Raw genomic sequence first — 14,438 nt, forward strand, 5'->3', positions numbered from 1 at the left:
GCCTGTCACCCTGAGCGGGGCCGGGCGCCTGCCACTTGTGTGTTGTGTCTCCTCTGCGCCTGGGCGCCTTCCACTTGTGTGTTGAGGCCCGTGCCAGGGATTAAGTAGGCTTATGGAAATCAAGGGCTTTTTAAAAACTGTATTTTTAAAACTGTAAGACTGTGCTGGGGTCTGGAAGCTTACCGTTGAGCTACACCTCTGTGGTCTTTTTTTTTTTTTTTTTTTACTCCGCTGAGCTACGGCCCAGCCTGTTAGTTTTCGAGACGCGAAGCTACCCAGGAAAGGCTCGAATTTGACACCCTCCTGCCTCAGCCTCCCAGAGCACTGGGTTTGTGCTACTTCCACTGGCCCACGGAGTAAGAATTTTCCCCCCAGGTACTGGGGATTGAACTCCGGGCCTTCACACGAAGTTCCATCCCTAGCCCCTTCCGTTGTTGTTGGTTTTTATTTGACACAAGGCCTTGCCAAGTTGTTGAGTTGTCCAGGATGTGCTGGCACTTGCATTTGCCCCACTTAAGCCTCAAGAATGCTAAGGTTACAGGCTTGAGCCACCTATCAGGCTGCATAGACTTGTTTTAGACACACGTGTAATCCCAACACTCAGGAGGCCGAGACAAGGGGATGGTGAGTTGAATGCGTGCCAGAGCTGCATAGCAAGACCCTGTCCTGTACAAGTTGTTTCTGCATAACGGGAGTCAGGTCACATTCTTGGAGTGAATTTCCAGGCCCTTGGTTAAATGCCATCATACAAAGTTATCACCAGAGCCTCAGTGTCATAGTTCTCTTCCAAATTCAAGAGCATTTCTGGTTAAGAAAACCAAAAACATTTCACAAACTGCGGAGTGGCAGTTTGAGAACAAGTAGATTTTTTTTGGTGGTGGGGGAGTGAACTCAGGACCTTGCGCTTGCCATGCAAGTGCATATTCTGCTGAGCCATTTCCCCAGGCCCGAGTAGATTTCTTTAGAATCCCTTCAAGTTGGTTATATCTGTAACTGCCCTTTGTACTATAGAGAAAGAATACTGACTGGTAAATTTAAGGTAGCTTTCAGGGGTCAGATTTGTGGCCAGTTACATTTTGGGGTTGCTCACTCTTCTCCATTCTGCTTCTCTTTGTGGTTCCTGTCTCTGTTTCATTTTTCAAGAGCCCTACACATTTTCAAGGCACTTTCCCCTGATACTGACATCCCAGAAAGAGTTCTACCCCCTGGAAAGGTGGAACAGTTGCATGGAGGTGGCCTAGGTAGCATGTTTCTGTTTTGATAGTGCAGGATGCTAAAAAGCGGTGGTTGCAACAAGATAGTTATATCAGTGATTAATGTACTGATTTGGGTACCTTTTCACCTCCAGAGCATGATGACCGTGTTAGCTTCCCTCAAAGAAGAAAAAAGGGCCGAGGTCCTTTCCGGTGGAAGTATGGTGATGGGAACCGTCGGTCTGGAAGAGGCAGCTCCAGTGTTCGGCCTTCCCGGCTTGAGGAAGATGACGGTGATGTGGCTATGAGTGAAGCCCAGGATGGTCCCCGAGTACGATAGTAAGTGAGAGTTGATCCTCTCTGAGTTCAGTGCCTCAGGAGATCTTACTGCCCTCTCTTTGTTCTTGTTTCTCTTTTTAGCTAGAAGAGTGATACTGGGTAGGACTAGCATGATGGTTGGAGAGATAACTTAGTTATGCTAATAGAACAAGATGGTTCTTCCTAGTATTTGCAGACATTGAATTTTCTGCTTTCCCACAGCAACCCCTACACCTCTCGACCTAACCGACGGGGTGATTCCTGGCATGATAGAGAGCGAATACATGTTACTGTACGGAGAGACAGAGCCCCTCCAGAGAGAGGAGGGGCTGGTACCAGCCAGGATGGGACCTCCAAGAACTGGTTTAAAATTACAGTGAGTACCTTGGGGAAGTGGATCAGAGAGGAGAGGTGGGGTGGGTGAAGAAAGGTGTTTTCTGTTTTTTTTTTACAAACGTCTGTCTTCTTTACTTTTTAAGTCTACAAGGTGGTATCCATGTTTTCTTATTTTAAAAGACCTAAGTATGATGCAGGATCTGAGGTCCAATCTTCGGCCTGCCATGCTGGCCCTACACTCTGGGTGCACTGAGATGGCAGCTGAGACTGGGCATGGTGGCATGTGCCTGTAATCCCAGAGCTTGGGAAGCTGAAGACTGGAGGATCAGTACGAGTCCGATCTGTGTAGTGAGACCCTGTAGACTCTGTACTAAATACAGAAAAACAAAACATAAGTGTGAGTTCAAGGGAGAGGGTACAGGGTCACAGAAAGTATGGTGACTCCTCTGAGTGTTCCATTGGTCTCAAACTGAGTGGGGTTTGGGCTCTCCTCTCTAGAACTCTCTAGGGCAGAGAGAGTATAATTAATATCTTGGACCTTTTAGAATTTTTTTGGTATCAGGAATTGAACTCAGGACCTTGTGCTTGCCAGGTAGACACTGTGCCACTGAGCTATAACCCCAACCCAATTTTTAGAATTTAAAATAGCCAGGGGTATAGCTCAGTGATGCAACACCTGCCTGGCAAGCACAAGGTCCTGAGTTTTACTTCTGGTACCAAAAGTAAATAAACTTTGAGACAAGATTGCACTAAGCAGTCTAGGTTGGCCTGAAACTCAAAGCAGTCCTCCTGCCTCAGCCTCCCAAGTGCTGGGATTACAGCCATGTACCACCACACCCAGCTTTTGATTTTTTTTTTTTTTTTTTTTTTTTTTTTGGTGGGACCAGGGATTGAACTCAGGTCTTTGCGCTTACCAGGGGAGCACTTATTCCACTGAGCCATCTCCCCGGCCCCCCAGCTCTTGGTTTGTTTAAGGAATAATACGTGTACAGGAAAAGATAGGAATCTTATTTGTTTTTCAAGTGGAAAATCTACAACTAGTATTCATTCCAAGAATATTTTTATTTTGTTTGTTTATTTATATAGACAGGGTCTCACTATACAGTTCGGGCTGGGCTTGAACTATGTAGTGCAGGCTGACCTCAAACTCCTGCCTCCTGAGTGCCACAATTACGGGTGTACTCCGCCATGCCTAATTTTAATTTTTAAACGTTGTGGTCCTGGGACCAGTGCAGGGCCTTGCACATGTGTAGCATAGGCTGTAGCATTGGGCTACACCCCAGCCCTATGGGATGTCTGTTTGGCAGAGGGCACAGAGGAGTGCTGGGTAAGGTGGGCTCTCTTGCCTTGGTCCATGGTGGGTTTTTTTTCTCCTTGCTAGATTCCTTATGGCAGAAAATATGAGAAGTCGTGGCTTCTGAGCATGATTCAGAGCAAATGCAGCATCCCTTTCACTCCTGTGGAGGTAAGTGAGACACACCCGGGCACCAGTTGGTTAGGTGCAGTTCTGGGCTGTAAGTCTCATGTTGTGTTTTCTTCTGTTTTGTTTGTAGTACGGAGACTGAGCCCAGGGCCTGTGGACTGAGCCGAATCCTTAGCCATTTTTTCTTTTGTATTTTGAGACAGGGTGTTTCTAAGTCTGTAAATTGCCCAGGCTGGCTTTAGACTCACGTCCTCTTTGCTTAGCTTCCCATGGTGCCGGGATTACTGTTGTGCCCGGCTAAGTCCAGCTGTCTTATTTGCTCCTCTTGCAGTTTCACTATGAGAACACACGGGCACAGTTTTTTGTGGAGGATGCCAGCACTGCCTCTGCATTAAAGGCTGTGAACTACAAGATTGTAGACCGGGACAACCGTAGGGTATGTGCATGGGCTCAGTGCACCTGCAGTAGGGCCTGGTATTCAAGGTGGCATGGGTCTGAGGGCTCAGGGGTTCCTGGAGTTTATGCTGCTTGCTCTCTTCTCTAGATCTCTATCATCATCAACGCCTCTGCCCCACCCCACACTGTACAGAATGAACTGAAGCCAGAACAGGTGGAGCAGTTAAAGGTAAGGCCGCCTCTCGGGACGGATGTTCCAAACCAGCCTCCTCCTCTTCCCCTATACCACCTCAGTGACTCTGAGCCCCATGTTCTGCAGCTGGTCATGAGTAAGCGTTATGATGGCTCCCAGCAGGCGCTTGACCTCAAGGGGCTGCGTTCAGACCCAGGTATGCTGCGTGGTGGTGACTCTCAGCCCCGGTGGGCGGGGCGAGTGTGAGGGTGGTTTGGGCTGATGCTGGCCCAGCTGCTGTCTCTCATACTGGTCTCTCCCTCGTACTACTTGTGTCCTGAAGATTTGGTGGCTCAGAATATTGATGTTGTGCTGAATCGTCGAAGCTGTATGGCAGCAACTCTACGAATCATTGAGGAGAACATCCCTGAGGTGGGGGCCTGGCTGGCTGGGGCAGGCAGGATGGCCAGGGCTCAGATTAGCCTGGGCCACTCGCCAGTGACCCTGCCCTCCACCTCTGCTCTCCACGTAGCTATTGTCCTTGAACTTGAGCAGTAATAGGCTGTACAAACTGGATGACATGTCTGGCATCGTGCAGAAGGCGCCCAGCCTGAAGATCCTCAACCTCTCTGGAAATGAAGTGAGGGTTGGGTTGGTGCTGGGGAGGATGTGGAACCTGTGCCTGCTGTGGGGGAGGAGAGTTAGTGATGGGGCTACATGCACGGCTCCCCTTGCCATCCTGTGCCCCACTCCTTCCCTTTCTTTGCAGTTAAAATCTGACCGGGAGTTGGACAAGATAAAAGGGCTGAAACTGGAGGAGCTATGGCTTGATGGGAATACCCTGTGTGACACCTTCCAGGACCAGTCCACCTACATCAGGTCAGTGGTGGCCTCTGTCCCCCCTCCTGGGGACCTTCACCCTCTGGGAGGCTGAGGTAACATACCCTGACCAGTGCCATCTGCAGGAGACACGCAGCCCTAAGATGGACCCCTCATCTCCATCCCCTGGGAAGATGTGTGCTCCTCCCTTTTGTCTGTCTGTGTCTTCCAGCTCTGTCCCTAGGTCTCATGTGCTTCCTTAACGACCATTGTGTGCTAGTTCTGTAGTCTTCCTCCTCCCTCCTGAATGCAGCCTTTTCTGGACTCTTCCCTACCCTGTTGTTCCAGGAAGGGCACTTCTGCTTTGGTACTTTGATTGGAAGTGTCTGGTATATGTCCCAACCTGTGGGGTTATCTTGGGCCAACAGCCTGGTGTCCTCACCAAGACTCAAGCTGAGCAGGCTGGCCCCTCCTGTCTTACAATAACCCCTCTTGCCTTTGTGTCAAGAGGGTATTATTTGTGATCACAGCCAAAGGCTGTGGCCTGAACTTGGCAGCCCATGCAGAGGCCCCTGGAGGCTGGAACTGAGCCATCTGTCTTGCTAGCTCTCCAAGTACTGTGAGCTGGGTCCTCCCTGGAAAAGAAACCTGGGTTCCCAAAATATGTGACAAGAAGCCAGGCCCCGCCAGCAGGCACGGGCATCTCCAGGCTTGTGCTGGGCGTGGAGGCCACGGGGGCACAGGCCACCAAGGAGACAGGACACCTTTGTGGGGTGCTGCCCCACACTCGCACTGCATGTCACCCTGTTTGGCCCCGGAGGATGGCTGGTTAGCCAGAGACGGGTAAGATTCCTCAGGGAAGGAACAACCTAAGACAGGCACAGTCGCAGAGGGGCCATCAGGAGAGAACTTGGGGGCCGACAGAGGTGGGGCACAGACCCTTACCCCCCCAACTTTGCAGGGGCCTGAACCCTCACCCTCCGAGGAAAGTCTCCAGCCCCCATGGCTATTTGGTTTCCCACGCCTGGCTCAGATCAGGACCCAGGTAGCAGACAGACCTGGTCAGTGGCCACTGCCCACCTGCCTGCCCACCACCCTGCAACAGGATTTGCCTGTTTTCGCCCTTGGGCCATGGGGCGGGGGCAGTTGAAGGAAAGGGCTGCATCAGGGTGTCGCTTTGTATTCCTCTTTTCTGAGAGCTTTTTGCTCTCTAGTTCTTTCTTTTTGTTCTACTTCTATTTCCCTTGACTCTCCCTTCCCCTGTCCCAGCCTGCTTTTTTCTTTGTCTCCTTTTCCTTTCTTCCTCTGTTACCACTTTTCTTAAGCCCATCTTGCCCATCCCCTGCCCCCACATACTGTGCCATCCCTGTGGTGTGTTCTGGTCTTGGCCAAGGCCAGACCTGGCAGGACGGATGGACACCTGGTGAGGCAGCGGAGCCCCTGGGCTCCCACCCCACTCCCTCTCCCCGGGGCTGCACAGGTGAGTAGGAGGAAGGTAAGGAGGGCCAGGCGGGAAAGGAGGACCTGGGCTTCAGGCCCAGGCCATGTGCTTGCTGCCTGCTGCCCTCGGGCGGGCAGAGGAAGAGCTGGTCCTCAGGGCCTTCTGGTGGTCTGGGTACTGGAGCCAGCGGGTATCGCCCTACCCTAAGTGCAGTCTGGGCCCTGTGATGAGCAGATGGGAGGGGCTGCTCCCAGTGTGGATGTGTTTGCTCCTAGAGCAGCCCTGCAGGCATGGTGGCTCGAGGTGTCACTCACTTCTGTCCTGTTCTTGACAGCGCTGTTCGGGAACGATTTCCCAAGTTACTCCGCCTGGTAAGTCCAAGATATTTCTTGTTTTCATAATAAGCATACATCTCCCACTGCCAAGATCTTGCTGAGGCAGTTTTATATGGCCTTTAAAGAGCTGGCTCCCTTTGAAAAGCTGATAGAGGTAATAATGTTTCCCACAAAAAAATTAAAAAATTTAAAATTTAAAATTGCTTCCCGGGGCTGGAGAGATGGCTCAGTGGTCTAAAGCACCTACTTGGAACAAGCTTGGCAAAGTACAGGGACAATGGTTCAATCCCCCAGCACCACATGCCAGCCAGCTGCGCCCCCTGGTGGGCTGAGCTGGCCACACACACACACACACACACACACACACACACACACACACAATAAATGTTAAAAAAAAAAAAAAAATTAAAATTGCTTCCCGCAAAAATACCTTTAGGCAGAAGTTGCAAAAATCAGTGTTTTTGAATACTGCGTGTGTTTTCAGAGTCTCACGACATGAGGATGGCATTAAACTCACTGTGTAGCCAGGGCGCTCTCTCCTGCCTTGGTCTCACAAATCCTGAGATTGCAGATTTGGGCCACCAGACCTGGTTTTATGCCTTGCCTTTGACTTACCTCTTCGTGATTAACTCTGCCATCTGCTTACATGTCAGCCTTTGATTTTTGTCTGAGGTACACTCAGCTGCCCTTTTTTCCACAGGATGGCCATGAGTTACCCCCGCCAATTGCCTTTGATGTGGAAGCCCCTACAGTGTTGCCCCCCTGCAAGGTGAAGGGGGCCACGGGGGTGTGAGTGTGGGGAGAGCATAGCGGCTTCCAGGCACCTACACTAACGTCAGCTTGATTTCAGGGCAGCTACTTTGGCACAGAGAACCTGAAGAGTCTAGTCCTGCACTTCCTGCAGCAGTAAGTACCTCAGGTCCTGAGGCTGGGAGCCGAGCCACCAGTTTGTCTGTGCCTGCACAGTTCATCACAGCCTTTCCTTTTGTGTTCCCTTAGGTACTATGCAATTTATGACTCTGGGGACCGGCAGGGTCTCCTGGACGCCTACCATGACGGAGCCTGCTGCTCGCTGAGCATCCCCTTCGTACCCCAGAACCCTGCACGGTACATGCCACACGACTGCCCTTTGCCCATGGGGTGCCCTGCTCATCCCACTTGTACTAACCACCTGCCTCTCTACCTCCTCCACAGGAGCAATTTGACAGAGTACTGCAAAGACAGCAGAAATGTAAAGAAACTTAAAGATCCTAGTAAGTCTGTGTGAGGCACAAAACAGGGTAGCAGAAGAGAATGGAGAGGACGGAAAAAAAGGATTTGGAAGTTCATGGCCGCCCCAGCCTTGTTTTCTCCCTTACCCACAGCCTTGCGGTTCCGGCTGCTGAAGCACACACGGCTGAACGTTGTTGCCTTCCTCAATGAGTTGCCCAGAACTCAGCATGACATCAATTCCTTCGTGATAGACATAAGCGCCCAGACAGTAAGTCCCACATCTGGCCTGCCAGAAGGCTTGGAGTTGAGGGGTAGGGGACGCAGGCGTTGGCTGGGAAGCTCATGTTGTGCTCGATACTGCTCTTCTCTTTCAGAGCACACTGCTGTGCTTTTGTGTCAATGGAGTCTTCAAAGAAGGTAAGGGTGTTTGAGTCCTGGCTTTGTAGCATGTTCCCTCCCCTAGTGAGACCTTCCTTGGCCCTCTTCCCAGTTGCATTTGCCTCTCTTTCTCCCTGATCTTAGTTCTGTGGGCAAGTTTCAGTACTCCTGAGCCTTAGATTCCTTACTTATGTTTATTCTTTCTTTTATTTATTTATTTATTTATTTATTTTTTGGCAGAGCTGGTGATTGATCTCAGGCCCTTGCGCTTGCCAGCCAAGTGCTTATTCTACTGAGCTATCTCCCCAGCCCCTGTGTTTATTATTATTATGTATTTGGTACAGGGTCTCACTGTGCAGCTCAGACTCATAGTGATCCTCCTGTTCTTAGCCTCTCCAGCGCTAGGATTAGAAGCGTGCACCACCAGGCCCAAACTATGTTGCTCAGCGGGCCCCGGGACGGAGCTGGTGGAGCATGTGGTGCTAGGGATTGAACCCCAGTCCCTGTGCTCTCCTTAGCAAGCACTTAGTCTGCTGGGCTATCTCACTGGTGCTAGATTCCTTACTTATAAGGGTCCTAATATCTTCTTGGGGTACAGTGTAAAGTGTGGAGGCCTAGAGTTTCCCCTGAGGCCTGGCACACAGGTGCTCTAGCCTTGGTAGTTGTAACTGTTGCTGTTCTCCTCATGCCCCATGTGGAAGAATCTTTTTTGTGTGTGTGGTACCAGGGATTGAGCTTGGGACCTTGTGCTTGCCAGGCAGGCGCTCATGCCTCTGAGCTATCTCCCTGGCCTTGTACCCCATTTAAAGGTAGAATCATTTCCCTCTGGCCCACTTAGGGTTCTTTGCATCAGTGGCCATAGTTTGAGAACCTGTGTTCTCAAACTCGTGTCCCCAGAGCAAACCAGGCCTGAGGGTCTTTGCTGCTCTCTCATTGCAGTAGATGGAAAGGCTCGTGATTCTCTGCGTGCCTTCACCAGGACGTTCATCGCTGTTCCTGCAAGCAGTTCAGGGTGAGTCTTACACCGTGCCAGGTTCCAGTTCTGCCCATGGCCAGCAGCATGATAACTGGCAGGGAAAATTGGTCCTTGGGGTGTTTTCACAAAGGCAGCAGGAGATGAGAGGTGTTTGTGATGAAGTGTGGCCCTGAGTTGACTGTCCAGGTTTCCACCCTAGCCTCACCACTTCCAGCTATAGGCAAGACAGTATGTGTAGCAATATTCACCTCCTAACTCTGTGGGGTTAGATAATAAAAGAGAAATGAATGACAGTTGCTCATGGGAGGGGACACTGAGGTATTGAAAGAAATAATGTTGGGAGTGAGCATAGTGTCCATCTAGCTGTTGAAGGTTTTGTTCTGTTTTTTGTTGTTTTCACAAGGCTGTGTATTGTAAATGATGAGCTATTTGTACGGAATGCCAGCCCTGAAGAAGTACAAAGAGCCTTTGCCATGCCTGCGCCCACACCTTCCTCCAGCCCGGTGCCCACCCTCTCCCCTGAGCAGCAGGAAATGTTGCAGACATTCTCTACCCAGTCTGGCATGAACCTCGAGTGGTCCCAGAAGTGAGTCCGGGGCATGTGCAGGATCATGGGCAAACTGAGGAAGGGCTGGCAGTGAGGAATGTCTATTTTTAAAGACAAAACGCTTTTACGGGCTGAAAGAAAATGTTTCATATCCATATGGTATGTATTTTCCAAGGATACAGTGTAGAGATTTTAATGGTGCTAAGGCACAGGGTACTTACACAAGGTACTGAGAAATTTTTTTCAAGAAACAGCTTTTTGCTGGGTGTGGTGTTGCACATTTGGTAATCCTAGCCCATGAGCAGCTGAGGCAAGAGGATTATTGGGAGTTTGAGGTCAGCCTGGGCTACAAGTGCGACCCTGTCTCAAAACACAACAAAAAGCTGTTAAATCTCAAAGATTTAAAAGCAGGGCCGAGGAGATAGCTCAGTAGAATAAGCGCATGCCTGGTAAGCATAAGATCCTGAGTCCTCAGTACCGCAAAAAAAAAAAAAAAAAAGATTTAAAAGCAGACAGATTATTATTGCACTCCGTAAGTGTAATCTGGCACAATCATTGTAAACACCGGCTTTGTCCATGTTCATCTAAATTGTTTTCTTGTTCTGTAATTAATGGATAATCCCTAGCTGTGTTTACCAGACCTGATTTCTGCGTCTTGGTGAAGGCTATTTTTCAAATTTGAGTTGCTCCCCAAGTGTTACCGCGGCCCCGGCTCTAGCAGTGCCTCTGCTGCCCTGCAGCTCTTCTTACAGCAGTGCTTTCCCCCAGTGTGCACACTGCTAAGCCCTGGAGCACGGCTACTGCTGTCACTCGGGGCACAGTGTAACAAGTGCATGGTCCCCATGGTCACCCTGCAGTGGTCGGGACGGCCGGCTGTGCTTCCTCTCTCAAAAACACTGTCTCCTCCCCACCCCAGATGCCTGCAGGACAACAACTGGGACTTTAACAGGGCTGCCCAGGCCTTCACTCATCTCAAGGTGAGGTTTGGGATGCGGCAGCGGAGGCCTGGGACGCCGCACCCAGGGCAGAGGGCGGAGGGTGCGGGCGGGAGGCCAGCCCTGGGAGGCAGCGGGCCGGGCCGGGCCGGGCCGGGCCGGGGCGCCTCCAGCGAGCGACCCTCCCTCCGCGGGCTCTCCTCCAGGCCAAGGGCGAGATCCCAGAAGTGGCGTTCCTGAAGTGACTGCGAGGCGGCGCTGTAAATAGCCCCAGGACGCGGCTGCCAGGGGCGGGGCGCGGAGGGTGCCAGCCGCGCCGGCTCGCCCGCCCTGGAGACCCCTGCGGCGCGGCCGCGGCGGCGCCAGGAGCCGGCGCTCGTGTGCGGACTGACACTAAACTACCCAAGGACTAGGTGCTTCGTGTATTACCCCAGGACCCCTACTTTTTAAGATAAAAGTGTGATACTGTGACTCTCGTGTTCCGTGGGCGGGGAGGGCGCGTCGAGGGGCGGCAGCCGCGCGCCGGAAGTGAGCGCGCGCCGGAAGTGAGCCGCGCGCCGGAAGTGAGCGCGCGCCGGAGCGGACGCCTGCCGTCCCCATGGCGGCGCCGTGGCTCCGCGGGCCCCGAGCATTGCTGCTCCCCGCGCGGCTGCTGCACGCCGGGGCGCTGCCGCCGCGGGACGTGCTACTCTTCCAACACGAGCGGGGCCGCTTCTTCGCCGTCCTCGGGCTGTTCTGCGCCGGCCAGGGCGTCTTCTGGGCCTCGCTGGCCCTCGCGGCTTTGACCCCACCGCCGGCGCCCGCTCGGGAGCCCGGAGCCTCCGGCCGCGGCGGGGACCTGCGCTCGGCGCTGTGGCGCTATGGGCTGGCCGCGGGCTGCGGCGCCGTGGGTAAGGCGGGCCCCAGCGAGACCAGGCCCCGAAGACCTGCCCTTCCTCTCCTCGGCCGAGCGATGCGCTATGGGTTAGGAGCTGGGCGCGACTGAGGCCGGAGGGTTTCAGGTTAGAGACACGGAAGGCAGCTGTGCTCACCACCATACCACCAACGCAGATAGGTTAGAGGCACGGACTCAGAAGCATTCAGGTATTGGTGACGTAGTTCAGTGGTTGAAAAAAATGCGGGTGGATTAACACAAGATGGTATTTTTAAATTTTATTTGTGTGTGTGTGTACGCACGCGTAGCCAGCTCAGCCCACCAGGAGGCGCGGCTGGCCGGCATGTGGTGCTGGAGGATTGAACCGCGATCCCTGTGCTTTGCTAAGCTTGTTCTAAGTAGGTGCTTTAGACCACTGAGCCATCTCACCAGCCCATTTTAAAGGGGCTCATACATGTGACAGTTCTTTAGCGGAGGTACTGGAATGGCTGACCCTTAACCCTCCAGTGCCTTACTCGCTGCTTGTCCTGTAGGATCCCTGGTACTGGGTGCTGGTCTGGTCTTCTCTCTCCGATCTGTGCGTTCAGTGATGCTTCGAGCCGGAGGGAAGCAGGTGACCCTCACCACTCATGCCCCCTTTGGCCTGGGGGCTCCTTTTACTGTTCCCTTGAACCAAGTGTCTTGCATGGCCCACCGAGGGGAAGTCCCTGCCATGCTGCCTCTGAAGATCAAAGGTCGGCGCTTCTACTTCCTCTTGGACAAAGCTGGACACTTCCCTAATGCTCAGCTCTTCGATACCACTGTGGGTGCCTATCGGAGCTTGTGAAAAGAACGAAGTCATTGCCTCTCCCCGAGGAATGTGAACTACTAGGGATGCAGTGCCAACCAAAGTCACAAAAGGGGTTTACCAGCAAATAAAGGAGTCAGGGGGCAGCTGCCTGTTCCTTGCCTGTTTAGCCCTACTTTCTTCCTTTTTTTTAAATTTTATTTATTTGTGTGTGTGTGTGTGTGTGTGTGTGTGTGTGTGTGGCCAGCTCAGCCCACCAGGGGGCGGGCTGGCTGGCATGTGGTGCTGGGGGATTGAACCGCGGTTCCTGTGTTTGCCAAGCTTGTTCCAAGTAGGTGCTTTAGACCACTGAGCCATCTCACCAGCCCCTCTTCTACTTTTATTATCAAAAACTCAATACTAAGGGGAAGAAAGTAATATATTTTGGTACAAAAACAGCAACAGGATAAAAGGTATCTCCCTCTTGGAGGGAAAAGTGAGCCTCCAGCTGTGTGGGGTTAAAGGATCACACACTCAGGGGTCTTAACTGCAGAAGGCACAAGGCATGAGCTTCAGAAATGAGACAGGTGTGGCTCAACAAGAATATCTGTCTCAGAGGCGCTCCTCTCCAGAGGCTGCCTGGAACACCAAGACCGAACACCACAATACCAGATTCGCCCTGTGGGAGACAGCGCAGGAGTGTGGACTAGGACCACCTCAGATGCAGTCCTTCCTTCCGCCCACCCCAGTTCGGCAGACGGCCCCTCCACTCCTCAGCCTGTCCCTGGTAGGCCAAGCCACTACTGCACTGGTGAGTGCCCTTACAGCTACAGACACTGACTAGGTCTCACTTCAGCATTGTGTAGGCTGGAATAAAACTGCAGAGCAGTTCCAGGGTGTGTCCATGAAATTTTCTGGGCTTCAGGGCAGCTGTGAGGTCAAAGAGACAGTTGTGAGAGGAAGTGGTAGAATACGCCCTCAGCACATCTATGTCAAGAAGCCCTTTCAGACTAGGACAGGTGGGGATACAATGGGAGGTTCTAGGGCCCATTTTGCAAAGTGAAGATAGCGAGTCAGTGTCCCTCCCTCCCATTACCTAATGGTTCTGTTCAAGATGACAGACTTGCACAGAGAAAGGATGCAGGCAGACAGTAAGACCAAGAAGGTGGCTAAGGGTGAAGTAGCCAGTGCAATCCGGAGCCCTACGGGACCTCTGGGAGAGGAAAAAACAAACGTGTGGTCGAGATGGGGCTCATTTCAACTCAACCCCTGGTCCTCAGGGGAGGGCATCACCTTTGGAGGTCCTCGAGGCAGCTGCTGTAGACCCAGAAGAGTAGAAGCAGCAGGCACTAGAGGGCCAGAAAGCCCACACCACAGTCACAAAGTAGCATAGTGAGGGGGCTGAGGCTTGGGATAAGGCCAGAAAAGAGCCCTTCAGGGTGGCCACACCTACAAGGGACAGCTACCCCTGGAGGAGCCCTGCAGAGAGAAGCCGTGAGTCCTTGGTTTCAGGTACTGCCTTGGGAGCAGTTTCCCGGCGGGCGGGCGGGCGGCGAGTGTCAGGGACTTGTAGGCCAGAGACACGCTCGGAGCCTGTGAGGGGAGGGCATCTTCAGGTCCGGGTTCGGGGGCACCAAACCTCCGGTGACCACATCAGGAAGCAGGTAAGGGCTACAGAATACAAGTCACCAGATGTGGAGGAAGCATACCTCCAGTGTTTCGGATCTGTAAACGTACTAATGCCTAGTTTATGGTTCTACACCCATCTTTATTTTTTTTTCTTTTTTGAGACAGGGCCTCACTCTCCCCCCATCTTTACTGCCCAAACTGGGAGGAAACGGTTTACCCGACCGTCTTCCACATCTGTTTCGTCATCATACTTGCATCACACGCTGTGGCTCGCTCACCACCGCTGTGCTGCGCTTTGTTTCTGGGCACAACCTAAGAGGGCCCCACCGGAGGGCTGCACACGGGGTGCCCCCGCCTCTCGTCCCCGTCGTCCCCACAGTGCAGGACGGCGCCCACCCCGCGGTGCGCCCCCGCCCGCCCTAGAGCGGCAGGTACAGGGAGTAGTCCGACAGCGCCCAGCGGCGGGCGGGCCGGCTCGTGCGGCCGATCATGGGCAGCTTCTGCACGTAGCGCGAGGCGGGGCTCGGCCCGTGCGGCGCGGGGAAGGCGGTCTGGAAGAGGCGCCCGCGGCAGCGCCGCCCCGCCTGCCGCCCCGCGATGATGAAGCGGAAGTGCGGCGCGCCGCGGGGCGCGAAGCGGCTCTTCTGAAAGATCTCGCGGGCGCCGGCGGCCGAGCCTTGGGGCTGGG

At 53.1% G+C, this 14,438-nt stretch overlaps 4 protein-coding genes across 4 annotated transcripts in view; 2 read left to right on the plus strand and 2 right to left on the minus strand.

Moving 5' to 3' along the window:
• The first annotated feature begins 1,348 nt into the window (after positions 1 to 1,348).
• On the plus strand, positions 1,349 to 10,952 carry Nxf1 (nuclear RNA export factor 1). The gene is made up of 20 exons (XM_023707001.1): positions 1,349 to 1,532; positions 1,734 to 1,887; positions 3,229 to 3,312; positions 3,602 to 3,706; positions 3,815 to 3,895; positions 3,986 to 4,055; positions 4,182 to 4,270; positions 4,371 to 4,478; positions 4,608 to 4,717; positions 6,433 to 6,469; positions 7,134 to 7,202; positions 7,284 to 7,339; positions 7,433 to 7,540; positions 7,628 to 7,686; positions 7,798 to 7,913; positions 8,020 to 8,062; positions 8,963 to 9,035; positions 9,403 to 9,585; positions 10,463 to 10,523; positions 10,688 to 10,952. The coding sequence occupies exons 1-20, from the start codon at positions 1,498 to 1,500 to the stop codon at positions 10,724 to 10,726; spliced, it is 1,680 nt and encodes a 559-aa protein (XP_023562769.1). The 5' UTR covers positions 1,349 to 1,497; the 3' UTR covers positions 10,727 to 10,952.
• A 103-nt stretch (positions 10,953 to 11,055) lies between these two features.
• Tmem223 (transmembrane protein 223) lies at positions 11,056 to 12,288 on the plus strand. Its single transcript, XM_004646735.2, has 2 exons — positions 11,056 to 11,371; positions 11,889 to 12,288. Exons 1-2 carry the CDS (start codon positions 11,080 to 11,082, stop codon positions 12,179 to 12,181), a joined length of 585 nt encoding a protein of 194 aa, XP_004646792.1. The 5' UTR covers positions 11,056 to 11,079; the 3' UTR covers positions 12,182 to 12,288.
• A 476-nt stretch (positions 12,289 to 12,764) lies between these two features.
• Tmem179b (transmembrane protein 179B) lies at positions 12,765 to 13,996 on the minus strand. Its single transcript, XM_023707017.1, is given in 6 exon segments — positions 12,765 to 13,051; positions 13,218 to 13,334; positions 13,415 to 13,496; positions 13,499 to 13,570; positions 13,761 to 13,792; positions 13,968 to 13,996. Coding segments are annotated over 6 exon segments (435 nt in total). The 3' UTR covers positions 12,765 to 12,948.
• Taf6l (TATA-box binding protein associated factor 6 like) overlaps positions 13,811 to 14,438 on the minus strand; it is a 13,313-nt gene continuing 12,685 nt past the window's right edge. The window contains exon 12 of the mRNA XM_023707042.1: positions 13,811 to 14,438. This exon is cut by the window's right edge and continues 47 nt beyond it. Within this exon, the coding sequence (XP_023562810.1) occupies positions 14,170 to 14,438 (269 nt within the window). The 3' untranslated portion in view covers positions 13,811 to 14,169.

Source organism: Octodon degus, unplaced genomic scaffold, assembly GCF_000260255.1.
Source record: "Octodon degus isolate 3935 unplaced genomic scaffold, OctDeg1.0 scaffold00279, whole genome shotgun sequence".
Lineage (NCBI taxonomy): Eukaryota > Metazoa > Chordata > Mammalia > Rodentia > Octodontidae > Octodon > Octodon degus.

Excerpts from the sequence above, each read along its gene's own strand:
- Tmem223 (XM_004646735.2), top strand. The coding sequence starts at position 11,080 with ATGGCGGCGCCGTGGCTCCGCGGGCCCCGAGCATTGCTGCTCCCCGCG. Across the intron at positions 11,372-11,888 it reads CGCGGGCTGCGGCGCCGTGG|GATCCCTGGTACTGGGTGCT; the intron begins GTAAGGCGGGCC and ends CTTGTCCTGTAG.
- Nxf1 (XM_023707001.1), top strand. The coding sequence starts at position 1,498 with ATGAGTGAAGCCCAGGATGGTCCCCGAGTACGATA. Across the intron at positions 4,056-4,181 it reads GGGGCTGCGTTCAGACCCAG|ATTTGGTGGCTCAGAATATT; the intron begins GTATGCTGCGTG and ends TGTGTCCTGAAG. Across the intron at positions 9,586-10,462 it reads AACCTCGAGTGGTCCCAGAA|ATGCCTGCAGGACAACAACT; the intron begins GTGAGTCCGGGG and ends TCCCCACCCCAG.